Source organism: Balaenoptera ricei, chromosome 17 (assembly GCF_028023285.1).
Source record: "Balaenoptera ricei isolate mBalRic1 chromosome 17, mBalRic1.hap2, whole genome shotgun sequence".
Taxonomy (NCBI): domain Eukaryota; kingdom Metazoa; phylum Chordata; class Mammalia; order Artiodactyla; family Balaenopteridae; genus Balaenoptera; species Balaenoptera ricei.
This window is the reverse complement of record NC_082655.1, coordinates 79,928,374-79,955,552: the sequence shown is the minus strand read 5'-3', so window position 1 is coordinate 79,955,552 and position 27,179 is coordinate 79,928,374. Positions and strand designations below refer to the sequence as shown.

The 27,179-nt window shown below is 44.8% G+C and overlaps 1 protein-coding gene and 1 long non-coding RNA gene across 4 annotated transcripts in view; one reads left to right on the top strand and one right to left on the bottom strand.

The window, feature by feature from the left end:
* Positions 1–24,214, bottom strand: OPRK1 (opioid receptor kappa 1). 2 transcript variants are annotated; one of them, XM_059901513.1, is made up of 4 exons: positions 24,055–24,214; positions 23,433–23,735; positions 8,387–8,739; positions 1–3,681 (listed from the first exon to the last, which is right to left on the bottom strand). In XM_059901513.1, exons 2-4 carry the CDS (start codon positions 23,687–23,689, stop codon positions 3,149–3,151), a joined length of 1,143 nt encoding a protein of 380 aa, XP_059757496.1. In that variant the 5' UTR covers positions 23,690–23,735; positions 24,055–24,214; the 3' UTR covers positions 1–3,148. The 2 variants fall into 2 exon arrangements, with proteins under 2 accessions (XP_059757496.1, XP_059757497.1); XM_059901514.1 differs by lacking the exon at positions 24,055–24,214 and adding an exon at positions 19,725–19,780 and having other exon boundaries at positions 23,433–23,471.
* Positions 24,215–24,355: 141 nt separating this feature from the next.
* Positions 24,356–27,179, top strand: part of LOC132351818 (uncharacterized) — a 31,824-nt gene continuing 29,000 nt past the window's right edge. For both annotated transcript variants that reach the window (XR_009498471.1, XR_009498472.1), the window contains exons 1-2: positions 24,356–24,492; positions 25,135–25,361. This is a non-coding gene — a long non-coding RNA (uncharacterized LOC132351818). The remainder of the gene's footprint in view (positions 24,493–25,134; positions 25,362–27,179) is intronic.

The window sequence follows — 27,179 nt, the reverse complement described above, 5'->3', positions numbered from 1 at the left end:
TTTTTATTTTGTTGCAAGGCACACAATCATATATACAATGCATAATTATCACCTTCTAAGTACAAGATATAAAGAATATACATTAAAGTAAAGACTATATGGATATGCTTCTGTTTCAGAGAAGAAAACTGCCTTAGGGCAAGCAGGTTCATGCCCTTTTGGGAAGAGATTTTCATATTTATGCTGAATCTTCCAGGCAGCTCTTGCTTAGAAAATAAATCTCACTGAATGGACATATAATCTTGTCACAGTTTTCTCCTTAAAAAGCTCTAATTTAAAGCCAGCCAATGTATTCCTTTTATTCCAGTTATTCTTCTTATGTCCCAGTACTAGATGAAACACCTATAAATTGCCTGATAACAGGTATACAGATTTAAGAACTTTATTTCTCAGTAATGCATCATAGAATGAAACCATTTTCTTAAGACTTGTGTGAATTTTTCTTGATTTTTTCAAAACTATCTTTCCAAACTATGCTTCCTTTTTAGTATTAAGCCTGGAGTTTCGACTTAAACTCTGCATAGGGGATGCATCCACATTCATAAGGGTAATACAAGACGCCAACGGTGGTTCTACTCTTCTTCCAGTCGGAATTATGGTGTTTCATCCTCATTGCCGCCTCCTGCACAGTTTTATTTCTCTGCATTTTTCTGACCCCTCACTAGGTCCTGTCTTCCAGTTCTTGCCAGGGAGGGGAGAAGGGGCTCATGGAGGAAGCTGAATTCAAGGTTAGATACGTGCAGTTCTGGTCCCAAAGAGACACAGTGGACAGTACACTCCTTGCTGTGATTGGAGAACAGGAACATGACGAGATGGGACACAGGCACAAACTCTCACACACTGTGCATGCACACAGTATCCACACACGCACACATACACAATGCGCACGCACACATACACTCAACTCTCACACACACCTTTGACAAAGAAATATATTTGTGTAAGAGAGATTTTTCCTAACATACATGATTCACTTTAACATCCTATAAAGTACTGCCCTAAAATAACCCTAAAATGCCATAGCCATCCTCTCCTCTTCTGGTTTGGGGACTCTGGTGCTTCCAACAATGGAGAAGCTTGGAGCACCATGGCCTCACGGGCACTGAGAGCTGCTTCTCTCTCTCCTGGGGCTGCAAACTTAGACACCAAGAGATGCAGGATGCTCAGGCTAACCTTTAGACTGCAGTAATGGCAAGATGCTATGAGGGCATGTGGAGTGTGAATTTAAAGAGATTGTCATATTTCCCACATCAGCAGGGTTTGTTCCTGGAACCCTCCATTTAAATACCCCTCCCGTATGATGGCCAAAATTTTTAACCATGGGGTGAACGTCAACCAGTATTTAAGCCATTCCTATGTACTTTTAGTTATAAGAATACAAGGACACCTAAGAAAATCAATGAAATGTAAGAAATGCTCAAAAGAGCACTTCATTTTCATCAGGGAAAGCCTTGCCCCACTGCCTTCACTCAGCTGTGCTAGGTGCCATGAAAATCTGCAAAGTAGACAGACATTGTCACAGTAAAATTCTGAAACCACGTACAAACTCTTCCATGCAAGGTATGTTTCCAAAAGGAGAGAGTACACACACAAGAGAGAATCACTGAACAGAACTTATCGATGTAGTGATGTCGGTAGCTATATAGTCTATACATTTGATTTTCCTATAAATTCCACAGGATGCTGCCCTAATAACATACAGGCTTAAAGAAGAGATGGGTGTTATTTCTAAATTAGCCCTTTCTTCTGCCCAGGCAAATTGCAGAAAAAGCCATTACCTTGAAACCATACGTTTCAGGGGAAAGAAAGAGGAATTTATATGTCATCTGGAAGTTTTAGCAAAATTACCCTAAATGTGCTGCCCGTTGGCATTATCCTCAGCAGGTGTGCTCCTCATGCAACATGGTGCCAGGTATGCCCAAGCACCGCGAGCGACATGATGTCCTCATTCAGCCCACAATTAGGATCCATTTTACTTGTCGCTGAAAGCCACAAAATAGTACCTCAAGATTTACATGAGCAAGACGTCCTCCTTCCATGAATACAGAGAATCTGGTAACAGCGATATATTCATAAAGAGATGCTGCTTATAAGCTAGATTCTGCCAAGGCTACAACCTGGGAGCGAGTTAAATATTTCCTGATTCATTAACACATGAGTTCTGGGCTCAGAACACCCATTACAGGGCTAACGGGCGCTCAGGGAGTCATGGCGCCGTGACTGATTCCCAGACAGAAGCTTCTGCAGCAGCAAAATATCTCGGCATCAACCCTGAACGACTTGGGATCTCATCAGCGTGCCCTCGGGAAACCACTTGGCGGGGAGGCAAGCCCATTCCTTATTTGTACGTACACTATTATTTACAGATGAAACTATATGTATAGTTGGTGGTATTTAAACCACTTTGTGTCTCTTGACATCAGGACATGCTTTATCATGAGGTTATTTATCTGAATAGCATGCTACAAACAAACAAACCATAGTTTTCAAGAGGTTAGACGACAACCACCCTTTGCAGGTTTAAATGACTTTGTAAACATCAGGACAATTTTCTACTACACGTGAACAGCAGACACCCCGGGTGTGGGTGTCTTAAGCCGAACTCCTCACCACGCAGCCACAGGAGATACGTGTCCACATGGCGTTAAGCGAGCTGGGCACGGGCCCTGGACACGGTTTTCCTTCTTAATGAGGTTGCTGCAGTCAGTGTTGTGTCTGGATTGGGTGCCCGCCAAGCTCTGAAACCACTTTATTTTTCTTTTCTTTTTTCCTAAACAGAACTTTTGACACCACGTTGCATAGGAAGGTCACAGCAGATGGGTCCTGAACTAAATCTAGGCAACCAGAAGGAAAAGGCTCGTTTCTCTGTCCCTCAAAGGAACTGGGAGTCAGCCTCGCTTCCCCTCCCTGGACAGGGGCTGCATCTGCTCGCTCAGACCTCCTGCGCTCTGTCCCCACAGCCTTGACGTCTCCACTGACCTGGGTCGCTAATGCAGCCTGCATCTCACCACCTCGGACCATGAGATTTCTAAAAGTTTGTTACAACTGCTGCCCTTCCATCTCAGACTGCAGTAGAAATCTGAGTTAAACCTAGATCGTTGAACTCCTCTCTACCTGGAGAACTACAGGAAGACATCTCCACGACTAGTCATACTGGTTTATTTACCCCATCAGCATCCCTCAGGTGAGCGGGATCCTGAACGGTATTTCTGACTCTGTCAGTGTTCTGGCGCTCCATCCTCATCTTAATTGGAAAGCAGAAGTCCCTGAAACAGCGCTTGAAGTTTTCATCGAGAAAGGCATAGAGAATGGGGTTCAGGCTGCTGTTGGTGTAGCCTAAGGCGATACAGAAGTAATAGCTGGAGAGCGCCGCCGTGCTGTAGGAGCTGCTCCCCAGAGCCTCCACAAGGATGAAAATGTGGATGGGGGTCCAGCAGATGACGAAGACCGCCACCACCACCAGGACAAGCCTGGTGATGCGACGGAGGTTGCGGTCTTTCTCTCGGGAGCCGGAAAGAAGCCGGACGCTTTTTAAGCGCAGGATCATGAGGGTGTAGCAGACGATGATGATGAGGACGGGGATCACAAAGGCAAAGACGAAGACACAGATCTTCATGAAGAGGTCCCACCAGGAGTAGTCGTCGTCTGGGAACTGCAAGGAGCACTCGACGACATCCATGTCTGGAGGAGGTGACAAAGCAAAACCACAAAAGCAACAACAATCGTTAGCGCTGTGGCTGCCAAGGGTTTTAAATATGTGAGTTTTAATGCCTTCGGTTGCAAAGGTCCAATTATGGTGAGACGCTATTACCTGAAGCAGATCACCACTTAGGAATGAATGCCATGCATATTAACCATGCTATCTTTGCACATAGAACAAAGGGTCACCATTCACTGCTAACAAACACAATGCTACAGAATAAATACGATTAGCCAGCGATACGAATTATCTCGTTGTGGAATGGTTTGACGCAGATGATTTTGACACGGATGATTTTCAGAAGAGCTAACTGTTCATTTATAGCATGAGTACTTATTTGCATTTCCATACATTAACAATTCTCCCAGATCAAAGGCTCTGACAATAAAAGCTAGTATCTATTTGTAATAGATGATTAAATATTTCAAATCTAGCCATTCAATTTAACAAAAGCCAACTTGTCCAAAAAACATTAAGTGGTTTACAAGAAATCACTATGTGGGTCGATAAAAATTTAAACAAAATTTGTCTAAATATGACCCAGCTGTTGTGATTTAATGGAACCGATGGTGGTCATTGTGACTGAGAGCATTGTTGAAACATGAGTAAACTTTTGAAGAAGAAAGAGAAGGAGGAGGACGAAAAGGAGGAGAAGAGAATAGAAGAGGGGGGGAGGGAAAGGAGGAAGAGAATCACCGTCATCGTCATCATCAAGGAAATTCATAAATCAGACACATTTTTTACTTTTGCCAACATTGACTATGTAACAGGTAAAACGACTATGTTTATAGGATTACTTAGAAAATGGCTTTATTTGCTCTGCTTCTCTTTGCTGGACAGTATTCTCTTTGGAGTGACCATAATATTAGAAAGAGCAGAGACCCAGGATGAGAACATTTTATAATACAGAACTTCCACTGGGGACCCGCTCACCACTCCCAGGCTCCCTTTTCCCCAAGCATCAGCCACTGAGCACAGAGCAGGCTAAATTCTCTTTGTCCTGATTCTTCTTTACAGGTAAAGGAATCAGGAACAATACTAAGTTATAATTTTTAGAATGAAAATATTTTCTTCTGACACTGGAAAATCCGCTTCAAAAATAGTATAAGAATATTTTTCAAATAGTGAAACAGCTCTATTAGTAGTGTTTTCTAAAACATCTTCATGTGCCCTTAATCATATATCCCTTAGTAAAACAAAATCTTAGAATTTCGATTAGATATACTTTAAAACACAAAGAGTATAATCATTTTGGCCAATTAATAGAGATGACTATCTTAGAGTCATTTCCTATCAACTAAATACCATATCAAACCTTTCAATAGTAAATGAAAGCTCCCAGAATAACTTGTAATTTTTGATTCCCTAAAAAAGCCATTGTCCAAAGTACCATTACTAGGAAGATTCCAAGAAACAAACAAGCATCTCTCTTATTTTTTGCTTTAGTGTTTATGGAAATAAGACCACTAGACAGAAACCAGACAGAAGCTCTTCTGTAATAATGTGTTGCCTTTCCTAACGTTTTTCTCTCCATCCAGAATGTAAACTACCTTAGGGTAGGTACCCAATCCACCTTGAATAATATTCAGTCCCTGCCACATAGGGAGGCAGGAATATATGGTGTTTGAGGAGAATAATTTGCTAAATAAACAAATTAATACCACAAGGAAACCCTTGAAAATATGGACTCAGTACAGTAGTTATTATGGAAGAGTAACCTGTTAAGATAAGCAAGGCAATGTAAGGGCTGATGTTTATAATTTGGAGACATCTTTTAACTCTGAGGATCAACTTCCTCTTGCATGTAGTAGGAGCTCAAAAAACGTTAAATGAATGGGTGAAATAATCAACTACAAGACTTTTACAAGACTTTAGAAAACATCCAGTGATAGAGTTGTAAATATCCTCGGGAATGTCCATGAAGCTGAACGCTTCCCTACAAGGGGAAAGGAGAGTACTGAGGCAACCACCAAGGAAATCCAAGTCCAAGCACCCATTTTTATTAAATGTTTGATTTCAGGAAAAAGAGCGCATCTTTATCTTTAAAGACATATATAGGCTGAAAGTGACGGGACATAAAAAGATATTCAGTGAAAATGGAAACCAAAAGAGAGCAGGAGTAGCTAGCTATACTTACATCAGACAAAACAGACTTTGAGTTAAAAGCTGTCACAAGAGGCGATTTTATATAATGATAAAAGGGTCAACTCATCAAGAGGATAAACAATTGTAAATATATATGCACCCAACATTTGAGCACCTAAATATATAAAGTATATATAAACAGAACTGAAGGGAAGCATAGACAGCAATACAATAATAGTAGGGGACTACAATATCCCACTTTCAACAACGGGTAGATTATCCACACAGAAAATCAGTAAAGAAATGGCAGACTTGAAAACATTAAAAATAAAATGAACTCAACAGATATACACAAAACATTTCACTCGAGAGCAGCAGAACAGGGGCTTCCCTGGTGGCGCAGTGGTTAAGAATTCACCTGCCAGTGCAGGGGACACGGGTTCAAGCCCTGGTCCAGGAAGATCCCACATGCTGTGGAGCAACTAAGCCCGTGCGCCACAACTGCTGAGCCCGTGAGCCACAACTACTGAGCCAGTGCGCCTAGAGCCCGTGCTCCACAACAAGAGAAGCCACCACGATGAGAAGCCCACTCACCGCAATGCTGCAACTGGAGAAAGCCCGCGCGCAGCAATGAAGACCCAAGACAGCCAAAAAAAAAAAAATGCCAATGCCAATCAGCTCTGATACAGTGTGTGGAGATCACCTAAAGTTCTCTTCTTGGTCACCCAGGGGTCTTGACATGCAGTGTGAAGCACGCTCCAAATTGAGCACGCTAGCCGGTCTGGAGACAATCTTTCATCACATAAACAAAGCATGCTCCACAAAATAAAAGACACACAGAAAGGATGGAGCCCTCCTACAAGACTACTCTTCTCTCATTTCTTCCTCTATTAGTTTTGCCACACACACTAATCTTCTGCTGACACTGGGGAATCTTTTCTTCCATTGCATCTGCACTCGTCCATCTCCAGCACCTCCTTCCTGGAAAACCCACATCTATCTTCATTTCCTTTCAAAAACCTAACTGAAATCCATTTCTTCTAGAATGTCATTTTCTGACAATGATTACAGGAGTAGTGGTTACGTCGACAAGTATAACTGTTCACAAGTATAACTGTAAAAATCAATTCTTTGTTTGCCCTGGGAAAAAATCATCCATCTTCTTTTGTTATTTAGCCCATTGTTCTCACCCTCACAGTACATACGCGGCATCTCCTCTTGAACCTAAGTTATTACGCACCAACCCCTAGGGCTCAGAAGAGTTTCCTGCAATTTTATTTCATGTGTGGTGTGTATGAAGAAACAAAATCCTGTGTGTAATTAATCATATTTTAGAGTGCTTCTCTGGTAAAGTTTGGCTTTTCTTAAAATGTACCAAGTATTATAGCTTAACACTTGCAGTGCTTATGCTGTAAACTCATTTTGTAGTTTAAGAGGAAAAAGATTATGCTTCATTTAAAAATGTGTACCATGCAGGATAAGCTATGATTTTAGCACCTGCCTTTTCACTGCGACCTGGAAAGTCCCTACTTATCTGTACTCACAGGTGTCCTGAACCTCCAAAATAAACTGGAGCATTTAGACAACGGCTAAAGCAATAAATAGCATTTATAAAGTCTGAAGTGATTGTTCTGCTCCCCTACCCCCAATGAATTTCTACTAAGACCAAAGATATTTTCACAGCTTTATCTTCTACAAGTAAGCTAAGCTCCTAGAGCAGTAGTTCTCACCTTGGCTACAGGTCAGAGTCACCTGGGGAGATCTTAAAAATCTTGACACCCCAACTGTGCCTCAGGTCAATTAAACCGGACCCTCTAGAGTGGGACCAGGCGGCAGTATTTTCTAACGTACCCAGGTGATTCCAACACACGTCCCAGGGTCAGAACGACTGTCCTAGAAATACAGGGAAAACATCAAATGTCCTGTTTGCATGGGGTAAAAGGTAACGAGTCCAAAATCTGATGGTTTTGCTTCTCTGTACTACCATCCATCTGTGAACCTAATTTTGAATGGGCTACACCCAAATGAAGCTGCCAGGATAGTGGCCTGGAGATTAACCCCTAAGGAAAAAGAGTAAATAGCCAGCATGACTCTAATGACTTAGGGTGCTTTTTAGGGAGAAAGGAGAGGAGCGAGGAGGTGTATCTTAGAATTGCCAGGACGCAACAAATTGTATTTTAAAATTCCACACGACTGTGGTTCCGTATTTCATCCCCACCCCTCCGGATTCCAATAAGCACTTTCTGAATAGGGGATAGGTTGGGTGTCTGTGTTCCAGTCATGCCATTATCCCACCCTGTGTTTAGATGTGGAAAGGAACACAAAACTGTTTTATTTCTCATCTTCCGTGGATTTAGCATTATATTTCAATTGGCATTTGTCTTTTCTTCTAGATATGTGTCCTACTCACTCCCAAATTAAGAGTTTGTGTAATTAGAAGTTACATTCTAAAAAGTGAAATGATTTAACCGAATCACTTTGCTGAACACCTGAAACTGACACAACATTGTAAATCAACTCTACTTCAATAAAAAATTATTTCTCTTATGAACAATGATAAAATAAACATTTTTTTAATGAAATTTAAAAAGCTGCCCTTACCTTCCCTGACTTTGGTTCCTCCAAGGACTATGGCAGAGATGCCAACAGATGAAGACAGGATCCAAATACAGATGTTGATGATCTTTGCCTTCAGGGGCGTGCGGAAGTCGAGAGCCTTGACCGGGTGGCACACAGCGATGTATCGGTCCACGCTCATCATGGTCAAGGTGAAGATGCTGGTGAACATGTTGTAGTAGTCGATGGAGATGACGATCTTGCACAGCACATCCCCAAAGGGCCAGGAGTTCATCAGATAGACCGTGCTCTGGAAGGGCATGGTCGTGGTAACCAAAGCATCTGCCAAAGCCAGGTTAAATATATAGATGTTGGTTGCTGTCTTCATCTTTGTGTATCTAAAAGGCAAGAAACAAGATTATTTCTCTCCATCGTCACGTCATACCCATGATGTAAATGTGCTGCTGGGTTATTGAATTTGTTTTTCATTCACTTATTCTTTACGTATTTATCATCTAATATGTAAAAGGACTGTTCTAGACATTAGGGGTAGTAGAAAAATGGGCAAACATTTCTGACTTTATTTAGCTTTTATTCTAGTGCTTTGTTCCAAAATCTATTTAATTTTAAAAGGGTAAAGAAACGAGTATAGACAGACAGATGAACATACATATAGATCTTTTCAACAAACTTGCGTGTGATACAGGTCTTTATTTTGTGACTGACAATTCATTTTAATCCTACCCAGGACTGCTTGGCTTTGTTCATTTTTTAATGCTTTATTTTTTTTTCATTGTGTAAAACAAAGATAAAACCTACCCAACTTTTCCTCGAGGAAGGTTTACCCAACTTTACTTTGAGAAATCACTCTTTGTAATTATGTCTTTTAAAATGGTTTTTAGTTTTAAATACATTCAATTTCAATGACTACAACACAACTAAGTGTTGATTTTTGTCTACCAGTGTCCCACTAGATTTTCATTTTAAATGCATTATGTAAAGAAAGCAGGCTGAGTTCTTCCCTTATACACAGTATAGCATAAAACATAATCTGGTATGGTAGGTGAGAAAGAAATCTGTTTTCCTTTTTTTCATCTTGAGAGATTTATAAAGCACACAATATGTTTCATTTTCCAACTGAGGGAACAGAAAATTTCAAAATAGATCAGAAATATTGCCTTTAAGCCCAAATTATTTCTTTCAGTTTTAACATGAAGCTTAGAACAATTCCATTTTCTACTAAAACTGAATTAAGAAGATAAAGAAGATTGTTTTACTAAGAGAACGCTTCCTTAGAGATCTACAGGGCATGAAATGTACCAAACTACATCAGCGGGTTTTCTGAGGCCAAATGCTAAAATATGTTGGGAAAATCCATATATTAATTACTTTCTACACACCTCACATTTGTGAACCTAATCACAATTAATTCAGCCATGTCCCATGTACCTACAAGGAGCCAGACTTCAATGTTAGGGCCTTGACTTTAATTAAAGGTTCTTTGTAAGGAGCCAGTTATGGAAAACTACTTCTACTTTGGCTATAAAGTCAGTATCAGTGGTATTTATTGATCACTGTGTGCTGTTCAATACATAAACTTCCACATGACACTTCTGTGACAGGTGGTGACAGAACAGCCTTGTCTCCCCTTTTGCAGGCACTGCGGTCTGCAGTCAGACAGTCCTGAGTCTGAACTCAGTGTACGACTTTTCTGAGTTTCAGGTCCCATGAAACAAGGACAATAAAACCGAACTGACAGGACACGAGATAAAGGCAGGAGACAACCTGACTCAAAATACCCGACACACAGGATCACTCTGCACTCAGGGTCCCACCCCGGCACCAGTCTCCTTGCCTGTTTCCTCTTCCTGCCTGTGCTTGGATGAAGTCATTGTGAACACTTGTACCCAAGTCAGTTATCTCTTGGCCTCTGTTTTGATGCTCTGTTAACTAAACAGTGCTTTAATCTGGAGAGCGAGGAGTTTATTCTAAAATATGTTTTGCTTTTACATTTTTTACTCAAATATTATTAAATGGCCCATAAGTTTTAGAAAGTGATTGAATGTATATGCCCAAGACTCTGAGCACAGGCTTTTAAAGGCACAGATAACTAAGCAAGTGCATTTCCTGAGACAGAGCCAAATGTTTCTGTTTTTTTTAAACCATGTTTTAAATTGAAGTATAGTTAATTTACAATATTGTCTTAGTTTCAGGTGTACAGCAAAGTGATTCAGTTACACCTATATATCAATACACATATATATATGTATTCTTTTTCAGATTCTTTGCCATTATAGGTTATTACAAAATATTGAGTATAGTTCTCTGTGCTATACAGTAGGTCCTTGTTGATTACCTATTTTATATACAGTAGTGTGTATCTGTTAATCCCAAACTCCTAATTTATCCCTCCTCCCACTTCCCCTTTGGTAACCATACATTTGTTTTCTATGTCTGTGACTCTATTTCTGTTTTGTAAATAAGTTTGTTTATATCATTTTTTTTAGATTCCACATATAAGTGATATCATATGATATATGTCTTTCTCTTTCTGACTTACTCTGCTTAGTATGATAATCTCTAGGTCCATCCGTGTTGCTGTAAATGGCGTTATTTCATTTTTTTTAACATCTTTATTGGAGTATAGTTGCTTTACAATGGTGCGTTAGTTTCTGCTGTATCGCAAAGTAAATCAGCTATACGTATACATATATCCCCATATCCCCTCCCTCTTGCGTCTCCCTCCCACCCTCCCTATCCCACCCCTCTAAGTGGTCACAAAGCACAGAGTTGATCTCCCCGTGCTATGCGGCTGCTTCCCACTAGCTATCTATTTTACATTTGGTAGTGTATGTAAGTCCATGCCACTCTCTCACTTTGGCATTATTTCATTTTTTTTATGGCTGGGTAAATTCCATTGTATATATACACCACATCTTCTTTATCCATTCATCTGTCAATGGACACTTAGGTTGCTTCCATGTCCTGGTTATTGTAAATAGCGTTGCTATGAACATTACGGTGAATGTATCTTTTCAAATTAGAGTTTCCTCTGGATATACGTCCAGGAGTGGGATTGCTGGGTCATATGGTAGTTCTATTTTTAGTTTTTTAAGGAAACTCCATACTGTTCTCCATAGTGGCTGCACCAATTTACATTCCCACCAATGGTGTAGGAGGGTAGAGTCAAATGTTTCTAATGAATAAATGCTAACTGTTCAAATATCGTCTTCTTAAAAATATGGTTTTATGTTTGAAAAATGCACCTAACAAGCCAGGCTCCTACTCTATCAATCCCTGACACTAGCAAAGACTTGAGTTGGCAACAGCTTTGACTTCTGCTCTCGTGTTTTGTGACCTGATATTCTCCTCTTTCTTTACGAAGTTAGGCTGATGATGTTCTCTGCCTCATACATTTAGGTGGACCTGGGTTCTAATCCTTAGTTTTCCCTCCAACTGACAGACTTTGGAGAGATCACTGAAAACCCAGAGCTTCCGTTTCCCAACTATAGAATAGGAAACATAACACTTACCTCATGGAGTTCCTGAGACAACTAAGGGAAAGCACCTGATTTGGAGACTAGGTGTAATTTACTTCATGTTTCCAACTCCTGTCCCCTGCTCTTGTGTGGGTGGAAGCCACCAGTTACCACAGGAAGCAGAGGGGAACATAGTTTCTAGTTAACACCCCTGGTTGTATTTACCCATTTCAGCTTGAATATCAAAGATAATAGTAAAAATGAAGCTTGGGACCTTAACTGCTAGAAGACCATGAATGGAATATACATGAGTTACAATAAAACAGAATATGCATCTTTTAAGTAGCAATAAAACGCTGAATAATAACTTGCTCTGAGCTTTTCAAAAATATTTTTAATAATTAGATGTGTGAAACTGCTTCAGGCCTGAACTTATAAAGAGTTCAAATCTTGTCATCAGATCTCAGAAAAAGAGAGATGACTAGCTACAACAGAGATGTCTACGAATTACACAGATTATAATTATACCAATTGTAGCAAAAGTCCATGCTCCCCGAGAAACAAGCTCTGCCCAGATTCTTCATGCTGGAGCTACCGCTGTTACCACCCCAAGGGCTACAGGCATCTGCCAGAGACGTAGAGAGATGCCTGCACCGTCCTCCTGTACCCCTTGCATCCACCAACATCCAACGTCACAGCACTGAGGTGGATCGCGTTAATGACAATAATGGTAATAACCATTTACTTCAAAACACTCCCTGTGTCAGACTCTGCTGTACATTCCACGTGCTTTATCCCACGTAGTCCTCACGGTGACTCTGTGTGGTGGGTACCAGCATTTCTACTCTAGAAATGAGGCCACTGAGAATCGCTGGAGTTCTGTACTTTTCTCAAAGTAATACGGTTATAAAAGGGACTGCAGGAATTCAAACCCAGGGGTTTCATTTCATCCCTGCATTTTTACATCTCCCCAGCACTTGCTAATTTACAAAGCCCCGAATTTTGACTTCCACGTATCCTATTTGATTCTCACAACAACTGCCCTTCGAGTTGCCCAGGAGATTTAGGCCTTTTCTCTAATATCGCTGAAGAAAGTAGACTCAGGTGAGTAAAGCGATTTTTCCAGTGTCAGCAGAGGCAGGGACTCAGTGGGAGGATGTGGAGGAGGCAGCAAGGCACGGCCCTCCTCCAGGGTTCTGGAAGACACATGCTTCCAAGCCTACAACACTGAAAGGGAGAACTAAACAGGTATAATTAAAAGTAGCAGACAATGGGCTCCCCGCATAGCTATTGACAGTCTTTTATGCGCTACACTGGACTGCATCCAGTGGCCACGGGATTAAAAGACCCCACCCCCAAAGACAGTCTGGTTGAGCTCCCCTGGGTATTGTTTGCATTGAACCAAAGCAAAATAGCAGTGAGTTCTTTCAGTCACTGTGTGTCTGCTGGTGAAAACAAACAAGTAAGCTTTCTCACTGCGATCAGATAGGAAATTATTCCCCGTTCCATCCACACTGCTTTCTAAGAAGTTGCAAGTATTTCAAGTAAAATGGCCCCATGTGAGTGGGAATTCTTGGCTTGTGTGCAGCGGCTGGAGGTGGGCTGGCGGCGTGTGGCCGCACTTTTCAGCGACCAGGCCCCAGGAGCACGTGGCATTAAAAGAGCAAAGTCTGCGCGCTGTCCCCGCTGAACTTGTCAATGTTGCAAGCCTGCAAACGACGGTGGGAGGTGGAGAGCCGGCCAGGAAGAGGGCTCAGCAGGGAGCTCAGGGCGCCAGCCGTGAGGACGTCATCGTGGGGCAACGTCACGGATGGTGTCCCCGCGAGCGGACAGCGCTCCCCATCGCACGCTGACTCAAGACCTTCCTAGCGTGGTTCTCTTCACAGGGACTTGGGGGTGGCGTGGCTTCTGAATTGGCAGCCGTACACGCTCATGTGACAGCGAGGGGAACAAAGTTACCTGCAGGGCTCTTGGGAACCAGCGTCACCAGGTGGAGATTCTGGGACAGCGTGACACTTGCACGAGAGAAGTGAGGCGACGGCAGGAGGAGCATTGACCCTGTGACCCTGCAGCCGAAACTGCTGGGCGCAGACAATGCAGATGGAGATGGCACTCTTGGATCATTACCGTCCCTTGCTACTGGGGTGCATTCCCCAGTGTTTCTCTTTTAATTTAAATGAAGCTTCTTTAATCAGGAGCTGCTTTTTAGCTTCGGGGCAGCATAATAAAGCCATAATCTTGACGGCTAATCACCATACATCTTTAAACACAGAGGCGGTTCGGTTCTGCGGATTCCGGTTAGTTGCGGCTCTTACCCGCCCTGGTCCACCAGGCTGACATCCTCTCCCCCTCTTCAGTCACGCTCCTGCGCCTTCCCCAGACTCATCTTGTCATTTCCGCACGTCTCAATGCCTGCCCCATACACAGCAATACACTGGGCACTGAGCCCACTGAACAAGAAGTTTATACAGACCCTGCCCCCAGGGTCTTTCAAACTAATCGAGCCAAAGTCATGATGTGAACTAGAGAAGTAGACAGAGGGGAAGTTCGCTGTGTAGTGAAGAGATCAGGACACATTTCAAGGAAGGCAGAAGCTGGATAGGCTCGTGCACTTTGAGAAGGATTTGGACACGGAGGTTTGCTGGCTGGAGTCTCATTCAGGGCCACGGGTCCTGCTGGGGGTGATGGGAGGCTGTTTGGGATGGGAAAAGGGGGGGTCAGGCCACAGAGAACCTTGAACACCAGGAAGAAAAACCATTTTAAGTATTGCCTGAGGACTCACGTGACAGACACTGTTTTAGGAACTTTATGTCATCTGGCAATAATGTCACGATGATTACCTTACCCGGTGCCTCAAATTACTCAGCACAGGACCTGGTACCTGATAACCACGTAGTGGGCGCCAGCCCTCCTGGCCATCATCCTGCTGCCGCCCCTCTTATTATGTTGTTGGTGTTACCGTTAATCACCTACCGCAGTCCTAGTAACTGTACTGCAATCCTGCAAGATACAGCAGCCCCACTCTTTCTGAAGAGGAAGCAGCCTTAGAGATGATTCTCAGTGCTTCTCAGAATCCATCCCTAATACGTAAAGGAATTCAGGACCATAGTCCAAAGATTCTTAAGGAGTCAGAAATTTTATCAGAGGACTAATGGGATTCTGTGAATTCTGCTACTTCTAGCAGCTAAAGGTTGAAAAACATGCTGATAAGTGTGGTTTAGTGTGAATCATGAGGGCAGAAAACATGTGACGTGATGAAACGGGGCCTGGTCCAGGGAATGCAAATATAAAATATTAGCATTTTACTCCTCGACGGACAAATGCCGTCAGCACGTCATGGTGTTTCAGGTTTTCCATAAGCAATACCCATTTTTTTTCAGGTGAGGAAACTCAGTGAAGAGGATGTAAGTGATTTCCTCAAATTTGAGAGACAGTGGGAAGTAAAATCTGAGCCTTCTGAGTAGTCATCAAACTACTGCTCCAACATAACGAAAAAACAAACACCCTACTGGCCATTTTTCTGAAGAGACTCCTTTAATACAGCAAATAGCGAACGGCCAATAGAAAGCTCCTGAACAAACACTGGTCTGGTGAAAAAAACGAGTGTGATCGAAGGCTCCCGCCCCACGGGAACCTGGCCACTACCCCACAAGCCTGGAGCTGCACCAGGAGTCTGAAGGCCCCAAACACCAAACTCAGGAGGAGGACGGTTCTACAGCACCTGGGAAGATGCAACCCTTTTTACCCAGCGGTGGGAGAACAGCACAGTGAGGGATGGGTTTCGGCACTCTTTTCCCTGCACGATTTATTCATACTCCTGGGCACGCTTTCCAGACACACAGCATTCTAGATTTTACGTTTAAAATAACCAGACATGATGGCTGTACTGATGTGAATTCTCAGGAGAGCTTATTTGAAAACATAGTAAGTTTGCTTCATTAAATTCTCCAGATATTTCCAGTTCATCTCAATGAAATGAATTTGCTATACATCTTTTTAGATTATTTACTACTGAAATTATGGTTCTTTACTCAAGGGCAGTAGCTTATTAATTTTTTTTTTTTTAAAGAAGGGAAATTCAGCCATTGTTTCTCCAGTGATCTGACTTTGAAATTGCCTCAATCTATAGTATTTTAAAGGAGTCATGTTCACGTAGGTATCAGGTCCCTGATACTCTCCTACATGCAAAGAGCAAAAGCTTTCATGAGAACAGAGGAGTGGGGCGTGTCTCCCAGTCCTGACCCTTCTGACTGCAGGTACCAGGCTGGTAGTGATGGACAGCCAGAAGGGCGGACAGGCATCTCACCGGGTCCTGGCAGGTGGTCCTTGCAGGGTAGCAGGAGAAGGGGCGGGAGGCGCATGCAGAAGCAATGCTTCCGCTGCAATAGCCAGGGCCCCAGAAGCTACTCATTCTCCCTGCACTCACGGCCCTGAGACCCAGAAGAAATGTTCTAGTGCGTTCGGTGGTGCACGCTGGGTGAGTGTTTACCACGCCCAACCACACCTGGTAGAAAACTACAAATCTCAAATGACTGACATGTTGCTTCCTAGTGTGCAACTAGCTGCATACCTAGAAGTGCACAGAATTCTTAAGTTATTTTTCCGTTTTTATACAGAAAACTGACCTAGCTAAGGTGGACCACAGGGTGCCACAGAGAGGTGACACGGTTACCCTCCTGCCCTCTCTTTCACGGGAAGGAAGTGCCCCTACAGTAGGTGGAAAGCAACACAGTGAAGCAGAGACAGTTTAGAGTTGCGTTGTGAAGTTAAAAGAGTTAATACTCAACAGAACCTTGGAAAATCGCTCCTATTGCTACAGCCGATCGTTAAAGCCTCATAACTCCAGCCATTCTTAGTCTGAAGGCTGCCCTGCTCAACTCCAGACCAGTTCCTTTGGGATATCTCAGTTCATCACGTTTTATGTTTTTCTCATTTTTCATTTAATTTCTGACTTGCTTGGCCAGTGAAGTGGGTTAAAAAAAAAAAACCAAGACATAAGCCTTTTATAATATTAGCCTCACTCCTAAAACCTATTCTTCTTACATTAGTCTTCCTTATCTAAGACAAAAGCCAACATCCCCTCCAAAGAAAGAAAGAAAGAAACAAAAAACCATTGGCTGATTTTCTGTTAAGGAATAAATGAATGTTATTCTGAAACTATCTTTTGTTAACATAGTATCTTGTTAAGCCTGTAAAACTTGCACCACTGAAACCATGTTAAGCCAAATCTTAGAAAGGAAACCGTCCTGCAGACGTAGAATTTTAGGGTTTCAGCTGAGCACAGAGCACCCCGTCACCCTCCCACCCTCAACCCCCCAACCCCTGGCAGCAACAACTGAGGGTGTCCACAGGTTAATCTGGAGTAAAGGAGGCGTCTACTGCCCAGTTCTCCCGAAGACACTGCTGGCTGCCCCAGAGACACAGCTGGAGACACGGTAAATGGAGAGGTGCTACCTTCTCCCAGCGAGAAGTCAGTCCCTCCTGAAACTAACTCTAAGACAGGCACTGGGAAAAACTGTAAAGGCAACACAATCCAAAAGGGATGTTGAAGACTACAATTTTGCCCAAGTCTTTTAAAGCTTAAGAGCTCTATACCTGATCACCACCTTGGTTTTTTTTTTTCTCTTTCTTTCCTTTTCTTTTTTCCTGTTTTGTTTTTTCTTTCTTTCTTTCTTTCTTTTTAAGCAGCCGTTTAGTCTCTGCTCTGAAACAGCTCCGTGAGGATTTGGACTTCTGTGATCAGATGTCCCACAGCAAAGAAAATAATTCCATTTAGCTAATCCATATAAACAGTTGCAGTGAAGCCAATTCTCTTTTTTTTTTTTTAATTTTATTGCATTTTTATTTATTTATTTTTATATTTATTTTTGGCTGTGTTGGGTCTTCGTCTCTGTGCGAGGGCTTTCTCTAGTTGCGGCAAGCGGGGGCCACTCTTCATCGCAGTGCGCGGGCCTCTCACTATCGCGGCCTCTCTTGTTGCGGAGCACAGGCTCCAGATGCGCAGGCTCAGTAGTTGTGGCTCACGGGCCCAGTTGCTCCGCGGCATGTGGGATCCTCCCAGACCAGGGCTCGAACCCGTGTCCCCTGCATTGGCAGGCAGACTCTCAACCACTGTGCCACCGGGGAAGCCCCAATTCTCTCTTTTAAGAGCTTGTCAAACAGTAAAATTACATCCAGAAATTCATGACAGGCTCTTCTGAAAATAATTTCTGAAGTTATTTTACTATGCTTGCTTTAATGGAAATGTTGGGTGTTGATTCAAAGAGAGGATTCAGGATAAATTACAACATATTTTTTTTAACCCAAAGCCTAAGGTAAGACTGCTGTTGGCCAGCCGCACACCTCGCCTTCCCTCCCACACCTCCCGAGGTGACACTTGGTGACACTGTCTAAGGTCGGCTCCCGTGACATTTGAGAGAACCTGGGACACGTTGCACACACACCTGCAGTGATTACAGCAACACTTGCAGCAGGAGGACTGGGTCACCTGGCATGGAGAAGAGGCAGGCAGCGTAGCAGACACTGTGACTGGCTCACCCCATCCCCCCCCCATCCTTCCCCGAATTGGTTATGCCACACAGCTTTGGCGGGACAGGCATAAGCTCACGCATGGGGTCCCCACTGACGCAGAGGTGGCCTGAGTGAGTCAGATGGTCTCAGCAGAGTGGAGCGTGGGACTTCCGTCATGCCTGGGGAGGAAACACCCTGCCCCCTAATTTATGAGCCAGAGAACAGGTACCTTGGTGAGGAACAACTTCCAGGCCCAGCAAGCTTGGGTGGGTTAGCTGCCTTTGGAGAAGAAATCTGAGTTCAGGAAATGGAACAATTTCCAGAGTATTTCTGTGGTTCTGTTTTTTTCTAAGCCCCTTACAAAGTGACCTCTTTTGGCAAATTCCAACACCGCCCAAGCTGAATTATAGGGAAGCCAAAGTCTTCTACTCCAAGGGCAAAGTCAGCAGAACGCTGATCCCTAGAGGTCTTTATTATGGTAGCAAAGTATTAATGAAAACTAATGAGAAAAGGAAAAGGCAAACCTTAAGACCAAGGACCAAATAATTTTCCGATTTCTGTTATTTTTTTCCTAATAATTTTTCCTTGTTTATCCCTACACTCAATTTAAAAAGAAACATACCTTTATAAGAGTAAAGCTTTTCTTTAAATTAAACAAAAGAAAAAATATATATACGTAACTTCATAAAGACTGAAGCTAGAAGAGTGTTTTCTTAAAGAGAACAGAAAATGGATAAGCGGTGTTTAGAGCTGAATTGTGTCCCTCCAATTCATATGTTCAAGTTCTACCCGCCCAGTACTTCAGAATGTGACTGTATTTGGAAGTAGGGTCTTTAAAGAGGTGAAATGAGGTAAACTTAAGGTAAAATGGGGTCATTAGAGTGGGCTCTAATCCAACATGACTGGTGTCCTTATAAGAAGAGGACATTAGGACACAGAGAGTAGGGATGTCGTCCACACAGACGACCACGTGAGGACACAGGGAGAAGGCAGCCGTCTGCAAGCCAAGGAGAGAGGCCTCAGGAGAAACCAAACCTGCCAACACCTTGATCTTGAACTTCCAGCTTCTAGAACTGTGAGAAAACACATTTTTGTTGTTTAAGCCACCCGGTCTGTGATTACTTTGTTACGGCAGCCCTAGCAAACTAATACAGGCAGATGTCTAGAAATCTGAGCTACCTGCGAGATAATCGCATAGAGCCATCCAGAAGGAAGGAGGCCAGCTGAGTCTGCAGCTGGGGATGAGTAAGTGGGAGAGAGATACACAGACCTAGGACCGGTCAGAATTTCCCTGACAGTTACGGCCACAAGAATGGACGACACCACTGAGAGTGATGGTCAGTTTGACAAGCCAACTTGGCCAGGCTACAGTCTCTGAATACTCAGTCACTTACCAAGGTGCTGCTGTGAAGGTGTTTGTAGATGTGGTTAAAGTCCATAATCAGTTGACCTTAAGCAAAGAAGATGACCCTAAATGATCTGGTGGGCCTGGTCCAATCAGTTGAAAGGCCTTAAGTACAGGGCTGCGGCTTCCCTGAGAAAGAAGAGATTCTGCCTGGGGAGGGTAGCCTGCCTCTCCTGACGCCTGCGCTCGGGGCTGCAGACCTGTCTAGCCAGCCCCACGATCACGTACGCCAATTCCTTGGAATAAACCCTCAACACACACATCCCCTACTGGTTCTGCTCCTCTGGTTGAATCCTGACTAACACGGAGGGTGTGCAAAGTGAGGACAAAGAGAGCTGAGAAGGTTCTGGAAAAGAGGAGCATTTAGGGAACATCAGGAAGAGGGGGCTGTGATGGAGGCTGAAACCCAGCAGATGTGGAAGGAAGTCAAGGAGAAGGTGAGACTGGTCCAGCATGCCGAATGCCCATGGGAGTCAAGGGACATCCAGGCCGAAACGAGCATCCGGACTGTGGGAGCTTCAGCTCCGGGAGAGGAGTGTCACACCATGGGCACCCCCAAGGTGCTGGTAGGACTAAGGACATGGATCAAGGTCTGAGTTAAGAACTTCCTACACCAGGACCACAAACCCCAAAGCCCTGCGTGTCATATCACGGGCACCCCCAAGGTGTTGGTAGGACCCAAGGACATGGATCAAGGGCTGAGGTAAGAACATTCTACGCCAGGACCACAAACCCCAAAGCCTGGAGAGGGAGGCTGGAGTGCTTAAATTTTAAGGTTTTCAAAGTGAAAGGTTAAAGTACCCTAACATTAGGCAATTATAGCAGTTGCTACACATTAAATGATGAAAATCCTTGAAATACTAGATTATCTTCAGAAGATGCTGGACAGCATTCCAGGTGTTCAGGGTGGGAAAAGCTATGTGTAAGGCAGGTCTAAAAACAGTCAAAGCTTTTTCCACAACCCTCACTTTCTCCCCAGGTCTGAGCTGGCCATCCCAGACCTGCACCTGCCCTGCCATCCAAGCGTCCAAATTCCATCTCCAGAGTGACTTCCTAGAGAACTCAACCAGGACTCTTTTGCATGTACAATATTTTAAAATAACGTCCTTCTTGACACGGGGAGGGGGAAGGGTAAGCTGAGACAAAGTGAGAGAGTGGCACTGACCTATATACACTACCAAATGTAAAACAGATAGCTAGTGGGAAGCAGCCGCATAGCACGGGGAGATCAGCTCGGTGCTTTGTGACCACCTAGAGGAGTGGGATAGGGAGGGTAGGAGGGAGACGTAAGGGGGAGGGGATATGGGGATGTAGGTATACGTATAGCTGATTCACTTTGTTATACAGCAGAAGCTAACACAACATTGTAAAGCAATTATACTCCAATAAAGACGTTAAGAAAAATAATGTCCCTCTCAAAAGTGATCCCCCATCTTTTCAAGTGATGCTGGTCAGCCCTCGACGTCAATCACAGAAGCTGCACTTGAATTCCACACTCTGGTTCTGTTCTGAGTTCTGATGAGCAAACCACCGCCTGCTGCAAACCATCTTCAGCCCTTTTTTCTCCTGAGCAAAATAAACCCAAGTCCATCAAGTTTCCTTCTGAGGTTTCATTTTTCAATTCTTTGACCCTGTATCAGCTTGAACAAAATGCTCCGTAATGCTCTCAGCCATAGATTTAAGCCAACTATTGTTTCAGTAGGTTGGCTTTCCAGGATGAGATTAGAACTCTTCCGTCTTCATTTACTATCAAGTGGGGTGGGAGGATGGATGATGTTATGTGAACTCTCTAACTCCTATTGTATTTTTAGCTGAATTTATCCCCTTCACACAAATTTTAATCTTGGATATCTTTGGAATAGATATATTCAATTTATAATTATACTTTTTTATATTTATCATTAAAAATCCTAGTCAATCTACAATGATTCTTTCTGACATGTCTAATGCTCCCCGTGGAGTTCTCTTTGCATATATTTTAAGATTCTTTATTCTTTTTAATCCTAGACTGCAGGGCTATATAAAAAGTTGTAGAGCCACTAAGAAGTCCTTCTCAAACTCAAAGCTTCAAGTTCTCATGCAAGTGACAATAAGATGTATCTGTTTCACTCAAGCACTTAAATATGAGAGGAGAAGGAACAGAGTGGGTTTGTTCTTAGCACTCTCTTTTTCTGTAACAATGTTTTATTATAAGACAACGGCCGCTGTAGCAAAGATCTTCTAAAAAATTTTATTATAGTCTAGAATACAGCTGTCTTTTCTTTTCCTTTGGTTACTATAATCTTCCCTCTAATGGAGAGCAGCCCTAAAATTACTAATGACTTAGGAAAACAATGTGCTTTTAAAATATTCCTCCTTCTGTATCTTGTACTAATCACTGACAGAAGTCCTGTAAAATGCAATAAGCAATTATGAAAAGCAAGGTTACCAAGCTAGAGACGCTAACTGTAGGTGAAAAGAGCTTTATAATATGTATTCGGAAGCTTAAATGATGGTTTTCAGTTCCAGAGCACAGATGAGGATAAAAGACCCGACATTTCCAATAGAGAGAGAGAGAGAGAGAGAGAGAGAGAGAGGGAGGGAGGGAGGGAGAGAGAGAGAGAGGCGGAGAGAAAGGGGTGTTTGAAAGATTCATGCTACTGCAGATATTGTTCTTAAAGTTCATAATAAAGAGAAATTAGTTCTTCACCCTTTCAATGTCCCTAAACAGCGTGACTTGCAGCCTTCCTTTATTTCACAGGAACTTCTCAAAGGAATCTCAGCTTCATAGTCACTCTCAAAGGTGCAACTGCAGAGCATTAAGTCTGCCAGAAAGGGAAACTTCTCAAAGAGCATCCAGACAATGTTAGGATTTTTTTTTTTTTTCTCTTGTTTCCTTTGTTGCAAGAGGCCAAAAGAGAAATCACTTCACTTACCAGAAAATTAGCATATACGCAGATATTTGGATATTTATTACTGGAAGTTGACGTCAATGTATCCACAAAAGAACAATAAAATCAAACCTTCAGTTCTCACCGTGGGAGATAAAAAGCAAAACAATTTTTGGAAACCTCCAGCAGCTGTACTTTAACAGATAAATACTAGGTGGCTTATGTACAAAAGTCACTGGTATTCGAAACAAATAAGATGGCATATCAGTACTAAAAATGCTCGTGTATGGTACCAGCAACCCTGAATAGTATGCTGGCTTTGCTTCATAAACCATACCACCAGTCTGACGAGCCACAGGAAATTCTGAATTATCTCCAGTGCATTAGGTGGGCATGAATTTTAACTAAAGAAACATTTGCAAAGGGGAAAACGAAGTGCTCCAAACGGGCGCAGGCAACCAGGCAAAAGGCCAGGCAGATGGACCAGTTTCGTTCCCACGAGACACTGGCTTTGCCCCTTGCAGGGACACCCCCTGCACTCTCCCTGTCCGTAGGGTTTTCAGTAGGGGTTTGGGGGGCAGGGAGGGTCACTCCTAAATCCTCAAGACACCTCCGGCTGCTCGGATTCGCCCTCCGCGAACCTCGAAGTCCCGCACCAAAAACTCTCCCAGGAAATCTCACTTCTAGGAGGCCACGCTCTGAGACTTCGCGGAGCCCGACGGAACGGGGTCCCCGTTACCGGACGGGAGTCCCTCCGCGCGCCCTGGTGGCCGGCCCGACCTTCCCTCCCTGCTGCGGCCACTGCGGCGCCCGGACCCCGCGCTCACCGGACGATGACGAACATGACCAGCGAGTTGCCCACCAGGCCCACGACGAACACCACGGAATAGACCGCCGTGATGATGACCGGGATGACCGGCGAGATGTGCTCGGGCTCCGGCGGCGCGTCCTCGGCGCCCGCGCTGCTGTTGCGGTCCGGCTCGGCCCAGCCCGGGACCCCGCCGCTGCCGTTGGGGGGCAGGCAGGTGCTCGGGGCGCAGGTGGAGCCCGGCTCGCCGCGGAAGATCTGGACCGGGGGCTCCATGTCGGGCGGCTGCAGCTGCGGGGCGAGGACAGGCGACACCTGCGGGCTGCGGGGGCGAGAGAACCGGCTGGGCCCCGCAGGCAAACTTTGGCCGCGCCCGAGCCAGCGCGCGAGGCCGGCGGCGCCGAGGGCCCAGGGCCCGCTGATGCCCGCCCCGGGGGACGGGCCTCTGGCTGCCGCCCGCGCCGGCAGACGCGCCGCGGGTGCCGGGAGGGGCGGAGAGCACGCCCGCCTTTCCCCCGGTTCCCGAAATCCGCCCCCCTTGGAACCGTCCCCGGACTGCGGCCCGGAGCCTCCAGGGACACGAGATCCCAGGAGCACCGTCCTCGCTCCCAAGCACGGCGCCTCGAACGCCCGGAGCTCACCTCTGGGCCCGGAGACGCGCGGGGCGATGCAGTGATGCCGGCCCGCGCGGGTCCTCGCGTCCCCGGGTCCGCTCGGCCCTCGGGTCGCCGCGCTCACGCAGCCCCGCGCTCCGGCCGCGGACGCCTCCCCCCGAGCGCGTCCCCGCCGCTCCGCGCGCGGCTCCCACGAGCGGAGGCGGCTGAGCCCCCGGGACGCCGCGAGGACGCGCGGGCGCCAGGGACCCCGCCCCGGCCGGCCGGCCCGCCCACCTGGGCCCGCGGCGCCTCCGGGCCCGCGCGCAGCCTCGCTCCGACGGCCCCCGCCGCCTGACCGCCGCCTGACCTGAGCCGCTGGGCGTCGGGAAGGGCGCGCCGGTCCAGCACGAGTCCGCCGCTGGGGAACTCGCCGTGTGTCTAGGGCTGCTGCCGGCCCAGCTCTCAGGACACGTCTGCCTTCAGGTGAGGGGGAAATCGTAATTCTATTCGAGTGGCCCGTCCAAATACAGTAGCGAAATTATCCAGTTGGAATAAGACCAAATCACAACATTTAAATGACTGAATATACAGAAATAGAATATTCCGTCCCTTTCAGTCTCCTCTGTCGGAGACCACGCACAGAATGCACCTTAAGGCAGCACCTGTGTTTCGTGGTGCTACCTGCGGAAAAGCAAGACGCCCGCCTTACCCAGGCCTCGGTGTAGGTGCAGGTAGGTGACCGTGTCTCTTTCTCCCGCGTTAATTAATCTCTGCAGCCCTCACGGTCCCTCACTACGGCACCTTTTCTCTAAAATCTCCGAGGGCCTGAGCCCCGCAAGGAAATTCGATCAGCCTTCTTCCTTCGGCTAACTCTGCCAGTGCCAGGAGCAGGTTCTGCTGGTGAAAGAAGCCCTCAGCACAGCGACCAAAAGGTAGAAAAGCCGAGGTCAGCTGGAGGAAGGGAGCAGAACCCAGCCACTGAGATGAGGTCCTCAAGGAGCCTGGGGAGGTTCCCCTTTCCCAGTTGGGTATTGGAGGCAAGATGCCTGAGTTTCCTGAGTGGTCTCCTGTCTAAGACTGACTGACTTTTTGAGACAAACAGGGGCCCTCCCTTGCTTCCCACAGATCACATCGGTGCCCACACCTGGGCACCATCATGGTCCATACAGTCATTCCATCCGCTGGCTGATAGCAGAAGGGAACCCCCTACCTCTTCCAAGGCACTGTGATCCCCCAAAGAGGGACGTGCCCACCAGCGTCTTACCCCAGCCTGGAAATGTGCGGCTCTTCTGAGAAGTGTGATATGAGTCCAGCAGCATCCCTTCAACCCTGGTGCCCTAGGAGTCTTGAAAGTAAGTTTTGATAAATCTTATATTTCTTTTAAGTCTGACTGTAGATTTTCATTAGAAGATGACATCTGCTTTCACAAAACATCGGAATGCTGTGACCTCCATGGGTCTGAGGGTCCCTGTCTGTCAGGAAGATGGCAGACAAATGTCGAATCTTCTGCAGATGTCTGGGGGCTCACTTCTTGATGGTGGGATCCCAGGCTGCCACCAGAGAAGCCCAGCAAGACGTTTGTTTGAAGGTCACAAAAACTGAGCAGTATCCAAGTCAGAAAGAAAGTCGAAATAATACATTAAAGGAAAATAACTGAGAAGGGCATGATTATCTATCTATCAACCTACTACCTATCTGTCTATTTATCTGTGAATTCAGCACTGAGATACAGCTGCCTCTGTGCTGCACGCTTTTGAAAGGATGTTGACAATTTCTATCCTCCTCTTGCACTTATTTATCACATAGGGGTTTTGTTTGTTTGTTTGTTTTGTTTTTGTTTTTTGTGCACACAGGTGGCTTGCACAGCTGGTAATGTTAGAGCTGGGTTCAAACACAGGTGTTTCTGTCTCTTGCCACATGTTGATTGAACAGAATGATTTCATGTAAAGGAACAAAAGCAGAGCATCTCTTCCCCAAAAGACAAAACAATATAGGCGGGGATATTTAGCAAGAGCAAAAAAGAAGAAAGGGAAGGGCATTACTTGAAAAGATTTAAGGAAAGTTTTAAAGTGAAAAACTTGAAAGAAGTGTCCAAAAGTTGGTACAATTCCAATAATTCAAATTCTTGATCGCCCTTTCCCATATATATACACACACTATATATATAGTGTGTGTGTTAGGAGGGATTTTGCTGGAAAAATACCTCTCTAATGGAAACAGAATGCAGGACTCAGACCCTTCTGTCTTTGGTGAAGGAAGCCTATGAGCTCTTGCAGGTGTACACGCTGCACGTATCTTTTAGACTGCAAAATGATGTTCTAATTCTGATCGTCGGTAAGAAACCTCTACTAGTTGGGACAGTCTTTGAAGGCAAAAAATTACTAATTATGATAAAAGTAGTTTTGTTTCATCTGAGTACTCCTATTTTTTACCAAATTAATGGCCAAAATAAAGTGAAGCCAAAATGGGCAGAGCATTAAGAAGCCTTTAGGCAGCTCTGGTTGCCAGGAGAATCTGGCCTGTGTCTCTGGACACAGAGAGGAAAGCTACCTACGTGGAGTCAGGTTGTCATGAAATGTTATCATGCTATTGGAGTAAAGCTTATAAAATAGGAAGGAAAAATAAGCTGTTGACATTCTGTACACTGTTATACACTGATGTAAAACAGGTTGTTAAACTTACTAGCACTTTATCCCCACCTGCCATTCTGCTCAATGCAAACACTACGCTTATAACTACAAGTAAAGCTCTTGTAAAGCTGAGCATGTGTTCAGTGATTTTTATTGATTAGTGCTACGAGCATCTTGGGTGATGGGTGCTTTGGCATTTCTGTCACATAGACTAGAGAACCAACCAGCAAACTGTCAGCTTGCTTTCTCATGTCTCCAGCAGTAGACAGAAACCTGCAGTGGGTGTAGAGCTGAAGGGAGCAGTTTCATTTGCGTAGACCCTGGGTGCGGCCAGTGCAGCCTCGAGAAAGCCAGAAGGCAGCCCCCCCAGATCACTTCACTCCTCAGACGTTGCTCAATGTCCCCAAGCGGAAGATGAAGAGGCAGGATTTTGAGGGTCCAAAAATAAACAAGGCAAAGGCAGTCCCTTCCCAAAGAGAATGTGCAATCTGGTGTGAGAGACAGATCTAATTTTTTTACCTTTACAAGTAATTAATTAAT

Bases quoted from the DNA above. Each gene is read 5' to 3' on its own strand.
- OPRK1 (XM_059901513.1), bottom strand. From the start codon at position 23,689: ATGGAGCCCCCGGTCCAGATCTTCCGCGGCGAGCCGGGCTCCACCTGC. The intron at 8,740-23,432 runs GTGAGCGCGGGG...CTTGCCTTTTAG, and splicing joins GTCATGTTCGTCATCGTCCG to ATACACAAAGATGAAGACAG. The intron at 3,682-8,386 runs GTAAGGGCAGCT...CACCTCCTCCAG, and splicing joins AGGAACCAAAGTCAGGGAAG to ACATGGATGTCGTCGAGTGC.